Source organism: Stegodyphus dumicola, chromosome 6, assembly GCF_044657685.1.
Source record: "Stegodyphus dumicola isolate Sdum_Otavi_A_Nest chromosome 6, ASM4465768v1".
In the NCBI taxonomy this organism is placed as follows: domain Eukaryota; kingdom Metazoa; phylum Arthropoda; class Arachnida; order Araneae; family Eresidae; genus Stegodyphus; species Stegodyphus dumicola.
This window is the reverse complement of record NC_140773.1, coordinates 219,939,129-219,959,611: the sequence shown is the minus strand read 5'-3', so window position 1 is coordinate 219,959,611 and position 20,483 is coordinate 219,939,129. Positions and strand designations below refer to the sequence as shown.

Below are 20,483 nucleotides of genomic sequence, written 5' to 3'. Positions count from 1 at the left end.
TGAGCGAAAAAAATGTTAAATGCCTAGACTGACACTTTTTAATTTTATACTTCCGCGGAATCTTGCACTAAAATATTTACAGAGCTGTTGGGAGAATTTCTTTAGATTGCCGTTGTTTTATCACAATGCGAGAAATATATATACATTTATACATATTTTTCATTATTTATTTTCTTCAAACACAATGCAAGACTCTAACATTAGGTGGCAACAGTTTGAAAAGTGAAACGGACATTTATAGTGATTCAACGCAAAATAGCAAAACGAAAACAACAGTTCTTCAGGGACAAAGCCCCTTTGGACTAAGGAAAAAACTGAAAGTTTTGAGATTTTAACGGATGCCCAAAAGGGTTTATGAGATTTTTTGTACGTATGTATGTTTATATGTACACTGCGAAGAAAAAAAAAAAAGGTTCTATATCTCCTATTCTACTGGGCATATTGACGAAATTCAACTTTCATTTTTCATGGCTCGATAACGCGACTTAGGTTATGCATTAGATTTATATATAGCATTGTTCTAATATATGTATTTTGGCACAAAATTAGACTTTTTCTAAAATGACATGCCAATTTTTTTTCCATATTTCGATTCTACGAATTAAATTTGGTATATATTTATTAATCCCTCTTTTTTTTATTAAACTTGATTCTTCCTTTCAAATTTCGAAATTTAGGTTCATTTCAAATAAACTTCGCCCATTTTTTATGATTTATTTTTCAAATTTGTAGTTTTAAATAATTTTTAGAAAGAATTTGAATTATAATCTACAAAATTTTTACCATCATCTTGAATTAGGTGTATTTCTAAGCATACCTGCAAAAAATCGGAGTTTTTTTATTCAAAATTTCCGAAGATATGTGTGAATTTATATATTGGCGCGTTTTGAAATTTGGCACATTTTTTTGAAAGCGATAAAACGTTAAATGTTGTTTAGGCACTTTGTCAAAATTGTTTGAAAGTAGGAACGATGTGGCTTTTCCTCCGCTCGTTTATAATGAAAAAAAAAAGAAAATAGGTTGCTATAAATTAAGAAGTTCGCCAAGTGAATTATTCTTTGCGCAAACTAAAAAAAAGCCAAGATACATTTTTGAATTTTCCCGAAAATTTTGCATCAAATTTTACAAAATTGAATATTTAGGTATAATTTGAGTTGCAGAATCGAAATATGAAAAAAAAAAAAAAAAAAAAAAAAAAAAAAAAAGGGCACGTCATTTCAGAAAAAGTCCGATTCGGCTCGGTTTTATTCTTATATGTTGGTAAAGTATGCATTTTTTACTTTAAAAAGTGATTGAATTATGTCCCGGTTAAGGTTTTCCTGCCTTTAGTTAATCTGCACCCAATAGTTGTATCAATAATTTAAAAGTTGTTTAAGTTCGACTAAGCCTAACGACGCCGCACTTTGTTTACATTTCACCCTTAGCAGCATACTGAATGAAGTCAGTTTCTGCACCAACTTCAATGTCTTTTTGCCGAGTTGGACCAAAAGTTTTGTACACCGAACGTTTGTTTTTAACGGTTTTTAACTCTACTTGGTGTTTTACATTTTTCTGTATTTTTCAATTTTTAATAAAGATGCTTGAGTTTTTACGTATTTTTATCTTGCCGCGAAGAGAAAACTAAACTGATTGAATGAAAATATGTCTTTAATGAAATTCGGGGAAACAAGTTTAAATGAAATGCAGCAAAAAATATGCATAATTTAATAGGCCGTACAAGGAGTGTTGTGGCTTGTGTGAAATAGTTTTCATGAGCATGTGACTCGAGGAAAAACAGGCTGAGTCAGCAGCATTAGTCAGCGAAATGTTCCTGTAATACCGTATTCTTTGTTTCATTTAATAAAATAACTATTATTGATAGGAAAAAAAAATCCTTAAAATGTATATATATATATAGAATTTGAATGTAACAAAATTCTCTATCCGTAAAAAGCAAATTTAATAAATTTAAATGAAATTTAATTTAATGCAAACAAATAAATGATTAATTATTGTTGCAAACTAATCTGCAATATCATTTAAATTCTGAGAACATATGTAAATCAAGTGCAAGTATCAAAATCCATTAATAAATATAAAATTCCAAAAATTATTTAATCCTAAAAAAAAATATTTATAAAAATGCATAAATGAATAATTGTTGAGAAGGCAGGAGACAGACTTATCAAGGGGAAGTTGCCTTCAAACCTAACTCTTCAATCATTCAATTCGTGTTTCGTCATCCATGTAGGCAAGCGTAAAAGTCAAAACCGAAAGTAATACCAAATGTGGTGAATTACCTAAAAGAAATTTAAAATTTTGAGAAATTAGCAATTAAAAGACTAGAATTAAAATTAATAAATAAGAGTAGAAAACCAAATTTTTAGAAAATCTTGCCTACAGAAACTTCATGGAAACATGGATGACGAAACGCGAATTGAATGATTGAAGAGTTGGGTTTGGAGGCAACTTCCCCTTAATAAGTCTGTCTCCTGCCTGCTCAGCAATAAATAAATTTTTTAAATTTTATATTTATTCATGGATTTTGATACTTGCACTTGATTTACATATGTTCTCAGAATTTAAATGATATTGTAGATTAGTTCGCAACGATAATTAACCATTTATATATTTGCATTAAATTAAATTTCCTTTAAATTTATTAAATTTGCTTTTCACAAATAGAGAATGTTTGTTAAATTCAAATTTCATTCCTTGCAGCAATGGCTCAAGAGAATTATTTAAAATTAAATCTAACTTTACTTTATTCTTTTGAAGCAATATATATATTTAATTTTTAACGCTTAATTTTATTCAAATGATATCCTGGATTTTTCAAAATAAAATAAATTCTAAATAAGTCGCACTCGTTAAGTATTAACGCACCACTAGTTAAGAAATTTAATTATCAGATGTAGTTAAAGCTTTTCCCTTTTAAACATATTAATAAAATATTTTCAATACTCTTGCAAAAGCATGTCACAATTTTATTGATAATAAAATAAAAAAAAAGCTCTTGTTATTAATGTACACAATGACACAAATTAAGTAGAATAGAAATTTTGATACTTTTTGACAATCCGCAAGCCCAGTTTCAATATTCACTGGAATTAAATCCTGCTTTGGCGTAATTATACACGGAACAACAGCCAACTCATACACGCACGTACGACACACGTGTACATAATAGCTATATTTTGAACGTCAGTGCTCACCAATAGTAAAAATATAAATATAAGCTACACAGAATTTTTTTCCTCATACAATTTCTTGTAACATGCCTTCTTTTTATTATTATGTGTGCACAGAATGGAACCTAAGCCGATAATGAAATGAATATTTTTTGCCAGTTCCTAGTCGAACAGTTTTTGCATAACTCACTGCCAAGTCGCCAGTGAGTTAGCGATATTTGATGAGGGTGCGGATAATCAGAAAGCAGTCAAATTTAATTTATGTTACCATGCTAAATATATATAGGTTCAATTTCCTTCTATTTACAAATTATTCAAAAATTATTATATACAACAATAACAAAAATAAATGTTTATTAAACACAGAGTTCAGAATCTATAAATATATACATATTTCACACAGATAAATTACAGAGTCTAAGCTGATGACCGATTATTTTTTTAAAAGAAAAAATTAACACAGTATTTCATATCCAAGACTAAAATAAAATAAAATGAGAATACTGACAGTACAAAAAATGCTGTCTTCATAATAAACTCCCTGTACTGTATTACTGCTCAAAGTTACATAAATATTATCGATGCTCTTATGCATTATGCTACACATGAATATTACAGAAGAATTTTATATGATGTATTATTTGCACTAAATAGAAAAAAGTTTAAAATATGCTTTTTGGCCCATATTTTTTTGAGGGGGGATATCACCCTTTTTGACACTTCAGAATTTATAGAATTATTGCTTAGGTAAAAATATAAGATTTGCATATATATACAGTTACATAAGTGTTGTTGAAAGTGCATGAAATTTTCCACTGGAAAGTTTCTTAGGTTTGAAATGCGGTATAATTATTAAAAACGAAAAAAAGCATACCAAGGCATAAAGTTTTTATGAAATACTAACATACATTGTGTTATTCCTGAGGCTTTTGAAATATAAATTTATAGATATGAAAAACTATTGTTCGATCATTTCTAACTCAAACAAATGTTTAAATTAAATTAAATACTTATTATATTTAATAGCTAACGGCATGATGGTTTTCTGAAACATGGAAAATGAAAGCTGCTACAATTCTTCAAAATAATTAAATACAAAACAATTTGTCTCTGACAAGAAATAAAACCTTAAAAATAGCTCATAATTAATTCTTTATGATGTAATGCTTATATAAATTTAACAATAAAAGAATCTAAGAAAATGATAAGGTTTTTAAAGACACTGTAAATAATGAATAATACACAAAATAATGATTAAATTTCCAAATTCTGCATTTCAAAGTCACAATAAATAAAATTTAAAACATTATTAGTTCATTATGAAAAAGTAAGAAATGAAAATTTAAAAATAGTTCTGTATAATAATATAGCGTTTAATTACATCAAACAAAAACAAACCCTTTTGAGTATTTATAAATAAAATATAATACACAAAGTAGTGCATTATTAACAACGTTCTTGAATTTTGTATTTCTGATTCAACGGTTATGTAGATATTATTTCAATTTTTAATGCTTTTCCTTTTTTTTTTTTTTTTTTTTTTTTTTTAAAGTATATTACTGTCTCATATACTGACTTGAACCGTCTTACGTTTACTTTAGAGTGATGTGAAATTTTCTTTATAGCATGAAAGAAAATTAAACAAGTAAAATTTTAATTCTTACTTATTCAAGCAACACGTGAAAGAAAAGAGTGAAAGGGTTTCGATAAAATATACTTACAAAAAAAAAAAAAAAAAAAAAATGCAATAACAAACATTTATAACAAAAATTTCATGTTTTATGATAAAATCGAAGTGTGGAAATAATAAAAAATATAAGTATTTTCATTAGGTCTAAAATGTAGTTATTCGATTGATTTTCTTTAGCATTAACATACTGGAGAAATTTTAAATAATTAAATATTTATGCAATACATTTTAATATTTTAAACTCTGTAATAAAAATAAAATACAGTCTTGTACTAGAGTTAATGTCAACAATGGCTGTATATATGTATATATAAACCCTAAATTCTTTCTAAGGATTCCGTGCTTCATTAGGAAAAAGTCACGGAGGATCACTATTTTTCTTAATTACTTTACTAAAATTTAAATGAAAACAAGTTAAAATTTAATCTTTTTCTAGAATGGCATTCATTTATTGTAACACTGATTGTATAGCATCTAAAATAAAAAAAAAAATCTAACAACAGTAAGTAAACACTGTTTACATTATAATTAGAAAATATATGCAATAGTTCTTTTTAAACTGATAGTCAGTCAACAAGAAATATTAAAACAGTATTTTCATGAACTTCATTTTCAAGGACGAACCTTTTAAATTACCATCAAGCCATTTTTTAAACCCTACAAGCATCACAGATGAAATTACCAGCACGGTGCCAGCAATAGTGTATGCATCTGGCGTGTCTTTGAAAAGAGTCATATCTAAAATAAAGGCAAGAATAATATCTCCAGCAGCCATGAGCACTGAAACAGGTCCAGCTTCCTCCATTTCTAAAGCTTTAGTTAGAGTGAGTTGACTGAGAAAACTGAAAACACCAACTGCGATCACTAGACCTTGTTGAATACCACATACGGTCCATGTGAACTCACCAAATGCAGCCGTCAAAAAAGCGTTGACAGCAGTTGCCACGATGCCAAAATTGAACAATATGACGTACACATCGACATCGTGTAGTTTTCGTAGCACTATGTAAACCCCACTTTCTGTAGTTATGGATCCCAAAGAAGCTAACAAGCCGATGACACTTTCTTTAGTATACACATTTGTCCTGTTGGCCATAAGCAAAGGTACTTTGCTCACTAATGCTACGCCAACTACAGAGATGGCGATAGCAAAAATTTGCGATGCTCCACACTTTTCTTTTAAAAATATCCTAGCTGATATTGTTACGAAGACAGGTACACTTGAAGTGAGCACTGTGGCATCGGATAATGGTAAATACCTGAATGAAACAAAAGCCAAGTACACAGTGACAGCATCGAAGATTCCACACAGAAGAAACCAATACTTAGTAGATCTTTCTGGTCCAAAGATATTTCTTCCGCCTTTGACGACCATTGGTAAGGAAAATACCGCAATGGCAATGTATTGATAAAATGCTACTTGTCCTGGATCTATATCACGAAGGTATTTGACACTTGCAGCACAAGCAGCAAAGAAAAGACCCGAAAATAATCCATAGAAAAGTCCTATAATAAGTGTTTTTGTGCTTTTCTTTTTTTTGAAAGATTTTGTAGTCCTTTGGCTATTCACTGAAGATGCAATGGAGTTTGATTTCTGTGTTTGTGGGTACTCCATATGTGTAGAATTCAGACTGGTTCCAGATATAGGATTCCTCATTTTCAAGGAAATGTCTTCATACCTAGCCATTTTGGGGGATGGCTCCAGTGGGCCTGTAATTGTAAAAAGAATAATGTAAATAATTACACTTATGGTAAAGAGAAATTTAAGAACAGATGAATTTCTTGCACAGTTGATCAGATTTCATTAAATAGCTTTACCCGCAATAATTAATATTCTTTCAAATAAATACATTTTTTGAGATATTTTTCATCTCTCACACATAAGAGTTTTATGTAACTCTAGTTACACAAAGTTAAGATAATATTAGAAGTATTACTATAGTCACTGTAACGTGTCTTTTGTTATTGATTGACCAGCAGTGTGGTTTTTGAGCACGTACTCACTCTTTTAATTAATTTATGGTTGTCAACTGTTGAATGCTGTGTCAAGAGCTTGGATGAGCTTAAAAATTACATCTATAGTGGTATGAAATTAGTCATAAATGGTACATATGTAAGTGAGAACGTGATGGCTTTTCCGTTATTGGAGGATTTTATTTAAAGTTTGTGGATGCCATTCATAAGGTGAGATGTAAACTCATATTTGATATAACTCTAATTAATATAATTGTAAACTTAAAAAATATTGTCTTTGTGGATCGTTTTGAAGGACGAATCATTTTGAGCATTTACATAAATTTGACTACATTGTTCGGCAAGGGGCTTTTAAAATTAGAAGGTCAAGAATGGTGCTAAAAGATTGTCAGGTGCAGTGAAAAAGGAAAAATAAATAAAACAGTGATTAAAAGTGCTGAGTTATATTAAAATTAAATAAAATATAAAAATGCATAACATTGTAATTAAATAAATAATTAAATGAACGGTAAGCGAAAAGCAACAAAGCAAGCAAAATAAGTAATAAAGAACTAAATAACAAATTAAATAAAACTAAATTAGTGTATCCAAAATTAAATGAAACTGAAGCAACTGTAATCAAGAAATTTAATTAAGAAATAAAAGTAATAATTAATACAGCTTTCCGTTTATTTAAGAGTAACGGATGTAATTTTTATTCCACACTTTCTGGAAAAAGGTGACTAGAAAACATATTATGCTGGGCTTTTATGAGTTTTTGCAAAGCTGAAATGTACCGGAGTCAGGCTTCACTCGGTGCCGGCTGAATATTAGCACTGGATCAACAGTAAAATTGCCTTACCCAAAATGTTTAGTGTAGTTTAATTTATCATCAAAGCACACTAGAACTATCTGCCTAAGGGCAGGGATGCCTTCGTAGATGATTTTCTAAGGGAAACTGACTCGTATATATGTTACACATGGAGAAAACTAGCGAAAATGCCCATGCAGTCAGCCCTTTCGCCTGGATTAGAAACCAGGTCGAAACTACCAGTGTTCAGCGATTTTACCACTCGGCTGTTAGTGGGCCACTTACACATAAGGATCGAGGTAAAATTCAGTTCTATGTTAAGTAGTAATACACATGGAGTTAACATGATTTTAATTTTAACCAGCTAAACAGTTTTCAACAGAGGAGAAAAACGATACAATGTGAATGCTGTAATTCTAGTAAATGGTTTTCACTGCCGCAGACAGCAATACACGTAACGAAGCGGCGCAACAATGAGTCATATAACCTAAGTATCCGGCCCTTAAAAACTAAATACCAAGCAAGGATGACTTTCTTTTATAATTAATTCATCAAGGCTTAAAATAGCACATTCGAGAGATCGTAAACATTACTTCTGGTGTGCTATTACTGGGAGTATCACCCAGTACGTTAAGAGTTGCAATACCATAGGCCAATAGGCCGTTTTTTGTGAATTTAGACATACATTTTTATGTATCACACCCGAGGGCGAAAAACAACTAAGTATAATAACATGAAATAATTAATATTGCAGAAAGAGTTAGCCGTAAAACATTCGATTGTAGATGACGTCCACTATGAACCAGCAGGTTTTCTGTTAGAGGTAAATCTGATGATCTTGTTGGCCATAGTAATGCTTAACCTATAGAGTAACTAGGATTTTTTTTTTTTTTTTTTTAGCAGGGGACACGAAAAATGTTCAATGTTCTCGCTGAGACTCAAATCTGAACCTCTCGAATACGCGCCGAGTGTGCTACTGTAACATCACGAAGGCATGTTGGAAGAAGGGAGAAGATACTTTTAAAAACCGTTTTGCAAGCATTGTGGGGAGACGTCAGAAGCGTTTCTTGATTTTCTTGGAAAATGAATACTTTAAGTTATAGTAGAATGGTAACAAAATGCGAAGCAGAAACTCGTTAACATATTGTACAGTTGTCAGTGTGCCCGTGATGTGGTTCGTTATACATAATGCTGTCTCATACTATGATGCTTGTCTGACGGGATATGTGGTGTCTGTGAACGAAAGCGAAATCTATCTCATAAGAGTTCCTTAGCAAAGTGATTTAAAAAAATCCATCTGTTACATTCAATTTGTACTACTTCGGCATCAAACTTGAGGACGCAATGTGATGGCTTGCAATTCATGAGTAATTACTTTACAGAATTATCTCTTGCAGTTGCGGCTTACAATTGGGGAGGCAATACTCAAAATCTACGATCGAATGCAAAGCACACTAAATATCACATGCAATGCTTTGCAGAGACGATCTTTGATATTTCTAAGCTATCTCGTTGGGCAATCTGCTTGATGTGTCTGAAAAATATTCATACGGCGTATATTTATGGATGACATCTAGCTGGCAATTTTGGCCTTCCCTGAACCATTTCTAAACATACATAGTAAACCTTATAGGTCCATAAAACTTTTATTTCCGAAAAGCTCGTTATAATCCTGTTTCTTTTTGCATATTTATCTTAAGAGCAAGTAACTTCTCAGGTTATCATAAATTTTCATGCCTTTGCATTTTGCCCAGGTGCAGCATATATTCTTCTCAATTGGGTAATTTCGACGTAGAGTAGCACACATAAAAGTTCATCGTTTTAACATTTATCTGAAAGGCAGCAGAACACATAAATGATTAGGAGAATATCACGATTATCACACACATTCGAAATAATATTAGGAACAAATAAGGAATCGAAATCAAGAATCTGGTTAACGACTTTATTCTCCTCTTTCCAAGTAGATTAATATTTTTTCTTTTAGTCAGATTGAAAAAATTATAGCAATCAACTTAAATAATCATAAACGTTATAAACATCGAATTGCCATCACAGAAAGGTGAGTTACAGTTAAAAATTATCACATGGAATACAAACCAAATGTCCTTTTTATAATGATAACATCACTTTCTGCCGCTTGAAAGAATATAGTGTTAGAGCAAATTTTTATTAACAGGACCAATCACGGGGTATACTGTTAAGAAGTATAGTTAAGAAGTACGGGCATACCCGACAAAACATCATATATTTTATTAATTTTTTTTAACTTAGATGATTCAATATCTGTGTGGCAATAACATAGAAAAATAACAAGTATTATTTTGCTTTGTCATATCATTCGTGATACCTCAGTTATTCAATATATTTTCAAAAGTGACTAGAATATACTTTAGAATGTTGAAATGAATAGGATGTTGAAAATCCAGACTAATAACTAAATATAAACAGCACAGAAACAGATGTATGTATTCACAGTGATGCTTCTAAGAATATAATTATGCAGGTATGGTGATTGTTAATATTTTCCCTTTCTGTTCATTTTAGATTTTACCTTTTTGTGCAAGTAACTCTGTATTTGATAAACTTTAACAAATTAATTTTAATCTTCAGTGCTTTGTGTTCGAAGAACATCCTGAAAATTAATGGCAAAAATTTTAGTATCAAATCTTTAATGATCACTGCTGTGATGTTTATTTTATTCTATAATAATTATGAACACATAATGTTGTTTAACTATTTCGAAAATAAAAAAATGGCAATGAAAGAAATTTATTTTAACAGTTTTAACAGTTAGATGAAGACTTCTTTAGCAGAATTTGCTTATGACATCGTAACATTATATTTATACAGACTTTAGAAATTTAGAAGCGAAGAATCTTGTTAAAATCACTATACTCTTATCGAGAATTAAACCTAGGTTTTGAGAATTCTGCACTGATATCTTGACTACTTTTTCGATTTGAAAAGACACATTTTTCTGCCTCTGAATGGCAACGCGAAAATCAGCAGTAGCGCATTGATTTAAAGAGCGCTAAATGGCAACAGCCTGAGCTTTGGAACTTCTCTCGATTTGTTTGATGCAGGTCGAATGCTGCTTAGCAGATGTTAAATAGATTCTAGATTAGATTCTAGATTATATCTGTAGATTAATTTTAATTAGATTAATTTGTCTGGTAGTCTAATAAATTCTATTCTAAACTAGAGTCAATGCCGATTTAGGTCTAAATATTGCTGAACCATACATGCAGAAATTTAGATGCGGCATCAGATTTATTTTAGAACTTCGCTAGCTACTCCGTGTCACATGAATCTATTGTAGAACTACTATAGAACATAAGAAGAAACATTTTTACTTCCTTATACAAAAAATTTTCGGGTATTATATTTCAACGAAAATATCCATTTTGACAGCTATCGAATGCAATTTAATGATGTTTTTGCGCGACATCTGTACGTAAGGAGAGAATAAAAGACTCTTTTCTAAAACGGGTTACAAAAAGGATTTAAAATGGATTCAGAAGAGATTGTTTCGTGACATATGTACGTGCGTATGTATGTATGCATTTCGCATAACTCAGTAACTAACTTTTTGGTTGCAATCGGCTGCACCAAAAGTATTTAAATATATATTATTTTGTTATTAGGTCAGTTATTTTTAGTCTTGCATATTGGTAAACTGTGCATTTTTTGCTTTAAAAATTATTGAATTATATTGTTCTTATCTTCTGGTTAAGCATTTTATGTCTTTAGTTAAGCTGCATGCAATAATTGTAGAATTATCAACAATTTAAAAGTTGTTTAAGTGCGGCTAAGCCTAATTTTTTTACCACAAATTTTGTTTACAGCGAACTTAGCAGAATAGCGAATTAAGTCAGTTTCTGCATCTTCAGTGTACCAAAAGTAACCTTTCAGTTTTGTGCACCGAAAAATCTGCTTTCTTGCTCGCTGGCTGAATTGCTTGTTTTTGCGTATAAACTCTAATTTTAATAGCAAAAATTATCTTTTTTAATTGTATTTGGTGTTTTATATTTTTCTATATTTTCCAATTTTTAATGATATTTTGTGGTTTTATGTACTTTTGCCTTGCCGCGAAGTGAGAACTGAATTAATTGAATGAGAGATGTATCTCTAATGAAATTCGAAGAAATAAGTTTAAATGAAATACAGCAAAAAATACGAATAATTTAATATTCCGTTACTAGAAAGTCTTGTTGTGTCATAAGATCTTTTTAACATACATAGTAAAAATATATGGGGAAAATGTCTTTAAATTACTTACATCCCCTCACTTTAAGGGCGAATGGGGGGAACTGAATCAATTGAACGAGAAATACATCTCTAATGAATTTAAGGTTAAATGAAATGCAGGAAATAATTTAATAGGCCATATAAAAAAGTCATGTGATGGTCACAACAGATATTTTTTCCGTTAAATTCTTCTTCACAGACTAAATTAGACATTATACTAATACATTAGATCCCTTTTTCGGCTTACTAACTTTCTTAACTAAAAATTAGCACCATATTTGTTAGAGAATTAATAATAATATAGATCTGAATGTAAAGCATTAGTAAAATTTATATTAGTTGGATGACTGTAATGTATAGTCAGAAAAATTACCGCTTGGTACTCTTTGAAGCCACTTACCATAAAGCTATGGATCTGGCTAGCTATTAGGATCAAACAGAACTGCACATAAATCAAGGACTGTGTGAAAGTTTGGGATTTATTTGCCCAAGATTCGCAGGATCTCTAAAGTTAATAACACTAAAGTTATGTATGTTAACATAAACGCAGCTATCACCTTAACCCGCAAACATTCTTTGCACTAATGTCATCTCTCAACAAGGGAGTGCTATACTGTATCATTACCGAATGATACTAAGCTCTAATGGGATATTCTGATGAGTATACGATATTCGAATGAGCTTTTATCCTCATTTAGAATTTAAAGAACTAAACTGGAAATATCAAATCGACACCATGAACTTTCTTCAGAAACTGTGGTTGCTGCTTTACGACTTGAACTTTTGTAATGTTCAGTGGCAACTCGTTTTGTAATGTTGAGTAATTTTTTCGTTTCTAGAGTTACAGTGAATTACTACTAATACGCCTGATTGCTTTTATCGTAGCAACAGGCGAGCCCACCAGCGGCCGAGCGGTAAAGTCGCTGAACACCGGTAGTTCGGTCTGAGGTTCGAATCCCGCGAACGGGCTGGCTGCATGGGCGTTTTCGTGGTTTTCCCCATGTGTATACGAGCCAGTTTCCCTTAGAAAGTCCTCCACGAAGGCATCCCTCCCCTTAGGCAGATAGCCCTCGAGGCTTTGCCATAATCACACACACACGTAGCAACAGGCGAACTAGCATATTTTTAAACAAGAAGACTGAAATTTGACAGCTATCGCATAATAATTTATTATCTGAACATGTTATATTATTAAGCAAACAAAATTTGTTAAATTTGTATTTTCGCTTCAAATATATTGACACTGATTGTAGCGTTATCAAATACTTATCAAAAGGTCTGTAAAGTATGAACAAGCGTTTACTTAGTGTTATCTTTCAACATTTGCAAGTCAATCGAATCAATGAAGGTTTCCTATTTTTTTTTTTTTTTCTGTTATCATGAGAGAAACGTTTTTTGGAGTACTCATACCAAAATCTTTCATAAATGATCACATGAATGAACATTTATAATTGTTGAAATTTTTTATTGAAAAGCAAGTAACTTGTTTATATTCCAAAGAACACTTTTTAAATATTTCAGAGAAAACTGATGATGCATCCAGGTCAACATTCTTGGTGATAAGACAGCTAAATGATAGATGTAGTCGGGCATTTCCGATCAATTCTTGAAATGCACGTGTTCATCGGTTTGGAACAAGGCGAGAGCAAGACTAGTTAAGATGAATAATTGTTCGTCAATAAGAGCTCTAATCGTTTTCAACTTCGTTTTTTCATTAAATTCTTCTTCACAGACTAGATCATGGTAATTCTATATTATGAAATACTCATGTTTTTCAATGTCTAATTTCATCAGAACTAATTTCTCGCACCCACTTCAGCATTTGAATATTGTTCTGTTTTTCTTTCCTTTTTTCCCTTCATTCTTTTAAATGTCATAAATCAGTGTGTAAGGTATTTCTCTCGCCTTCTTAGCATACCTTCTTGGTGTAATGGTCAGCACACTAGGCGCGTATTCGAGACGTCCGAGGTTAGAGTCCAGGCGAGGGCATTATTCATTTTCCGTGTTTCGAAAATCCTAATGACTCTACGAGTCACTACTCAGCTGTGAATCACCAGATAAGTTTTGGCGGTCGTGAAAGGTTTTTAAATTTTTGTTTCGTTCAATAGTTATAGAAACTGAATTAAAATTATTGTTCGATAATTATACATAATTTTGGTTATAAGTCCATATCACATCAATTTCTAATACGTTTCTTCTGCCTGCTGTATTTTCCTGAAGAGAAATGATATACATGAGGGTACCGATAAACTACAATTATTCGCATATAAGATGCGATGCCAAAAAATTTGGAAACTACTGTCCTACCCTATTGGTGATATGGAGTGCTAAAGTAATGTGCATTAGTTCACTGAGTGAGGCCGCCGTTTGGTATGGGGACTAGTGTAAGCACTTTTGAAAGTGAATTAAGGGGAATTAGCAAAAGCCTGAAACCATAAAATTTTCTATCAAATAGTTGCATTTTGGAACGAAAAATCACATTAACCTGTGGAGTCGCAATAATAAAAGAAGACGTTACTTTATTCTTGCGAAGCTTAGTTTCTCTAAATTGGCAACAAATCCACTATTCTGCTAAGTTTCAAATGTAAATAAATATGGCTGCTATGGTAAACACATTAGGCAAATTTTAAATTTTTGATAATTCTACAACTATAACTTGCAGGTTAACTAAAGGCATAAAAACCTTAACCGGAAGATAAGACCAACGTAATTCAATCATTTTTAAAGCAAAAAATGCGCAGTTTACAAACATATAAGAATGAAGAAACTGAGCTGACTGAGCCGAGTAACAGAGTGGATAATATATACATATATACTTTTTAGTGCTGCCGATTGCATTTAAAAAGGGAGGTGCACATCTACAAGTTATAGCAGTTTTATATACAAAATTTCAACGTTCTGAGCCAACTGGTTTTTGAGTTATGTGAAATACATACGTACGTACGTACAGACACTACGAAAAATTCTCTTCAGAATTCATTTTAAAGCAGTTTTATAATTTTTTTGGAGGAAAAGAGTCTTTTATTCTGTGCCTACGTACAGATGTCACGCAAAAACATCGTTAAATTGCATTCGATAGCTCATTTTTGAGTTATGCGAGATGCACACATACATACATACGTACAGACGCCACGACAAAAATCTCTTTTGAATCCTTTTTACATCAATTTTATAATTTTTGGGGGGCAAAAAGGATTCACAAGAGATTTTTTTTCGTGGCGTCTGTACGTATGTATGTATGTATCTCGCATAAGTCAAAAACCAGTAGCCTCAGAACGTTGAAATTTTGTATATACGACTGCTATAACATGTAGATGTGCACTTCCCTTTTTAAATGCAATCGGCCGCACTAAAAATATATATAAATATATGTATATATATCCACTGTGTTTCTCGGCTCAGTCAGGCTCACAGCAGCCGAGCGGTAAAATTGGCTGAAAACTGGTAGTTCGGTCCGAGGTTCGAATCCCGCGAACGGGCTGGCTGAAAACTGGTAGTTCGGTCCGAGGTTCGAATCCCGCGAACTGCATGGGCGTTTTCGTGGTTCTCCCCATGTGTAACGTGTATACGAGCCAGTTTCCCTTAGAAAGTCCTCCACGAAGGCATCCCTCCCCTTAGGCAGATAGCCCTAGTGTGCTTTGCCGTATTCTCAATACACCACACCACTACTCGGCTTAGTCAGCTCTGTTTCTTCCTCAGTTAGCTCAGTTTCTGTCCTTACGTACAGATGTCACGCAAAAACATCATTAAATTGCGTTCGATAGCGATCAAAATAGATATTTTCGCTAAAATATGCTACCTGAAATTTTTCGTGATTACAGTACTTCCTTTTTACTTCGTACAAGAAAGTAAAGAGACATTTTGACGTCGGTTAAAACGGAATTCTTTTAGCATCGTCTGTGATTTTGTAGCTACGATGAATTTCGAGTTCGACTCAAAATTATAAAAAGTGTTTTCTAAAAAAAAACTACCTACATTCTAAGCTCTTCCCGGGTTTTGAACCATTTGGAAGAAAGAAAATGAAACTTTTTTATTAAATTTAAACTTCTGACCTGAAAAATTTCATTAAAGTTTTTCAACACCCATGCAGTCAATAAGTTTGAAGTTAAATATGTAAAATATATGTGGATTAGATTAAAGATAGAATATTATAATTATCCTCTTGAAAATGCAATTTAACAGCAATCCACGCTTATATTTTCTACGTAAGAGATCATATTTCTACATCACGCTTTCCTCAATAAGTTATGCATTATGCAATAAATAAAAGCAGCATAGTATTATTATTAGAATGAGAGTAATGAGTTTTTGGTATAAATGTCAGAAACAGCGAAATCACATAGATAAGCTCCAATTTTAAGAACTCAAGCAAACTTTAACCATGAGATCCGAATAAGGTCAGCTGATAATCAAGACTTTGACGTCTGAGGAATAAATACTTTACAACAAAACGAGCAGATGAGAGACAAGAATAAAATGTTCATATCTGTGAAAAATTAAGCAATCGTGGAATATCTAAGAAGAAAAGCAATGACCAACATTTGATGAAAGGAAAACGTTTTGAAATAGCTATAGATAATTTCAACTAAACTGATTATTTAAGAAACAGATATTCAAAATAACATTCCAGATTTTTGCAGAAGATATGAAGCTAGTAGACACTCATCAGTAGCCAAGTCGTTAAACTCTATTTACTCGATTTGGATTCAAATCCCGACGAACGGGCTGGATGCATGGGCGTTTTCAAGATTTTCTGCATGTGTAATGTAGATAGCAGCCAGTTTCCATTAGAAAATACTTCATGAAAGCATCCCTTCTCACTCGCAGATAGTCTTTGGGTTAGCTTTACTTGATTAATCTAACTTAAATCAAGCTAGTAGAGAGAAGCGTTAGGTAAAAAAAAAAAAAATTCCGAAAGAAAATTGTTATAATTAATGTAGTTAAAGCTTCCTTCCTCAACGAAATACAGAATAAGAGCAAATAAGCACATAAAATCTTGATCAGAAAAAGCATTTTCTCAAGATATTAGAAGTAAAGCATTCCAGTGGACGAATTGACAAATTTACAAAATAATTTACGAAATGCCGTAGATTTTGAATCGCAGAAGAATGAATTGGAAAATTACCACTGTCTTTTTCATGTAGTAAGGGGCATTTTTCTTTAAGAAGTCCACAGCGAAGACTTCTGCATTAAGGCTATTTTGAATTAAAAAATTTTAAACTGAATTCAAACTTGCAAATCTCGAGCATTCACTCAGACTGTAAGCAACTCTTTTCAGTTTGTACAGAAGATCTCTCCAGAAGAACTTTAAATCTACCATATAAACGGATGCCAAAGCTGAGTGAAATTAAACGGGCAATGCTTTTGTACCATTACTTCAGATCAGTCAGATGAGAATCTGCTAGTAAGGTATGATGTCGTAAAGCGGCCATTCCGTGATGATAACCCACTTTACGTTGTAATAACCAATCAACCTCTCTGTAACAAGAAATGCAAGGCTGTATATATATATATATATATATATATATAAAAGTAACAAGACAACATAAATTAGCCTTCATGAAATAGAATTCTTGACCTTAGTGGTCAAGAATTTTGCGCATTCAGCTGCAAAATTTAAAAAATTTTATAAGAAAGTTTAATTTTTAAAAGCTTATGTTAAAAAATGCATTTGACTCTATTGTTCCTTGGCAAAAATGTAAAATCATGAAAATTAGAAACAATAATAAAACATTAAAAGCCATCTCGTAAAAATTAGCTGTATTGTAGCAGACTTAGTTGTTCTGTTGCCCAGCATTATTGGTCCGAAAATCACACTTTCAATTTTTCTGCAGCCAAAATTATTCAAAAAACGTCTTCCGTTGGTGAATTAGATTTTCTAGAGACATTTCACTTTAAAAAAAATCTTTCTGTTCTAGTTAACGACCCTAATTCCAATCCATCTTTGAATTCAGAAGAGATGTTTGCCTTTAAAGAAATTATGTTTTAGTTCTTGTTAATTAGAAATTATGTTTAGTTTCATCAACAGATGGCGCCAGTAGCTTAACGCCAGTAGCTTTAGTGTTTCTTATCTTATCTAATCACTATATCTTATCTTATTCATTTGCGCTTTTGCAGCTGAGGATGATGGTTCGGTAAAACCATCTAAACTAGTCCTGTGAAAATTTGAAAATAGAATGCTGCTTTTTGTTGTTTGGCTTCTAAATTAATATTATTTTTTGTTTGAGTTTTAGTAACTCTTACGTCACCAGCGTTATGTAAAAGTCATATGATACTGATTAGTTTCGAAACGACGCAGTGCAGAAAACTGTATTACTATTTTGATAACGGAGAAGGGAAGTACACAAATTAAAAAGAGTACTATTCAGTTTTATATTTTTTATCTTGCAATACATGATATGTAAATATAAATTATAATTTAAATTAGCAATAGCCCCTTGATGCTTAATTTTTATTTAGGTATCCCCCTATTCTAAAAATAGTAACCTTTTTTTTTTTTTGCACTGTGTCATTTCGAGACTAATCATGTTGTATGACTCTTATGTAACGTTGATGATGTAAATGGAGCTAAAGCTCAAACAACCAACAATAATTTTACTGCATTATTAATTATCCAGTCAAATGTATTGAAAATTGAAACTAACTCATTCTGAATTAGGATTTCATCCTGAACGCAAGTCGCTTGCTTTCTGTACATCGTCCTAACCGTACTGTTGCTTGCTGCTTCTCTTTTAACTGCAAAGCTGTTCAAAGCGTAAATGTTCTTGAAAAGGTACGAGTAGTGTGCCAATTTGTTTGTGGCTGCAAATGTTTACCAAAATAAAAATGAATATTTAATATGCCTCTGCTGCCAAGTTCATTGCGGCTAAGATCTACGAAATGCAATATTTCTATTTCTACGCCATCAAATGTTTCTACCATATCATTACAGCTAGGTTTGCGTCATCACATATATACATGTGATTCCAAATACTATCTCGCAAATTTAACAACTTAAGATCAGACCACTCAGATATGAATCTCATTTCTCGTTGAATGTAAGAAATAATTCTTGGTAAAAATTTCCAAGCCACTAATTCGAACATCTACGAGGTATGCTATGAAAATTACTCCGATCTGCTGCGCTTTAGCCGTAAACGCTTAAAAGAATTATAGGATATGTTTGTAAAGTGTTGATATCAGCTACCACAACGCTAATTTGGCGAGATATCGTTAAGTTGACAACGGTTTTGGCGACTGATTGTTGTCGCCAAATTTGGCGAGAAATCTTCAAAAGTCACCAGACTTGCCAACATTTTATCTTGATGATTTGTAATTCATATTGTTGCGTGCGTGCTGGTTCGTGACAGATTGGATGCACATAGGTCCGATGACAGGTTGATAAAATTAATTTTATTAATGGAAACACTTCACAGTCCAGAACTTTCCACAAAAATAGTCGTACAACTCTTCACAGTATCACAGAATACAATCAGTAGTTACAGTTCAAACTACTAAGAAAGTTAAACACAGTGCAATGAAAAAGGTATCTAAGGAGCGAAGCTAACCCCGAAAAATCTCAGTACTTCGAACTGACGCTGAACTAACAACTGAGACCAGATGCTCTCTTTAGGCTTATACAGTTTTCACCTGGCAGTCGAGGTATTTCTATGCACTTTCTGCTTTTCGAAATTACTGGAAGACATATGAAGGTCGAATACGGTTACAGTTACACAGATCATCAATTGCAGTTATTCAGTAACAATATCCGGTACTTTTAAATTTTGCCGGCGCAGGCGATAAAGTCGCCAGTAATGGTACAATTGATGCCGAACAGAATATCCTCGCTGGTAACCTTTTACGCCTCAATTTTCAAAACAAGTCGCAGCCATTTCAAGATTGATTGTTTCTTTCAATACTGGCGTACTATTACATAGAATTTTTACTAGATAGTTCAATTTTGATGCAATCACACAGCTCACCCGAAGGCGAAAATATAGAAAAGGCAAAATCGAGGGTTAAATTCATTAATTATAATGAGAATGCACTAGCGAAGTAAAGCACTGCGGTTTTACATAATTTCTAAATAAGCTATTCGTACGAATTGAAATAATTCTTGCATTTAAACTTGTATTCCATGTTAAGATTTAACTTGAAATTAATGTAGATAATTACTGAGAGAATTACATTTTTGTAGCGTAGTTAACGTGAGATTGGGATCATATAAACCGGCGAATCAGGATGTTGTACCATGAAAGCATAGTAAATTCTTAAATTAATGTCTTTTTACAAATTTATTGTTTTTTTACTAAATTTTAAACGATATTAAAATGTTTATGCCTTCAAAAGAAAAAATGTTTAGAACTAATATTTGTTAAAATTTTTTATGCTTACACTGTGTGTTGTCGCCAATAAAGTCTGTTTGGCGAGATTTGCGCCGGCGAAACAGAAAAGTACCCAATATCCATTACAGTTATACAGGTACCAGATCAAAATGTCGCCAAATGGCGATTTTTCTCTAAATTTTGGTCGCCAAAATCGCTGCCAGCTTAGCGAGATAGCCATTTACTTAAAGTTAAATATACCTGCTTCTGTATTCTTATTTTTCCGGCAGAGTATTGTCTCTCTA

General features: G+C 32.1%; 2 protein-coding genes across 4 annotated transcripts in view; one reads left to right on the top strand and one right to left on the bottom strand.

Moving 5' to 3' along the window:
- LOC118203040 (solute carrier family 35 member G1-like) overlaps positions 1 to 20,483 on the top strand; it is a 119,761-nt gene that overhangs the window by 30,547 nt on the left and 68,731 nt on the right. The window lies entirely within an intron of this gene.
- Positions 4,686 to 20,483, bottom strand: part of LOC118184170 (solute carrier family 35 member G1-like) — a 167,799-nt gene continuing 152,001 nt past the window's right edge. For all 3 annotated transcript variants that reach the window (XM_085819541.1, XM_085819542.1, XM_085819540.1), the window contains exon 2: positions 4,686 to 6,570. In XM_085819541.1, the coding sequence (XP_085675667.1) occupies positions 5,444 to 6,570 (1,127 nt within the window). In that variant the 3' untranslated portion in view covers positions 4,686 to 5,443. The remainder of the gene's footprint in view (positions 6,571 to 20,483) is intronic.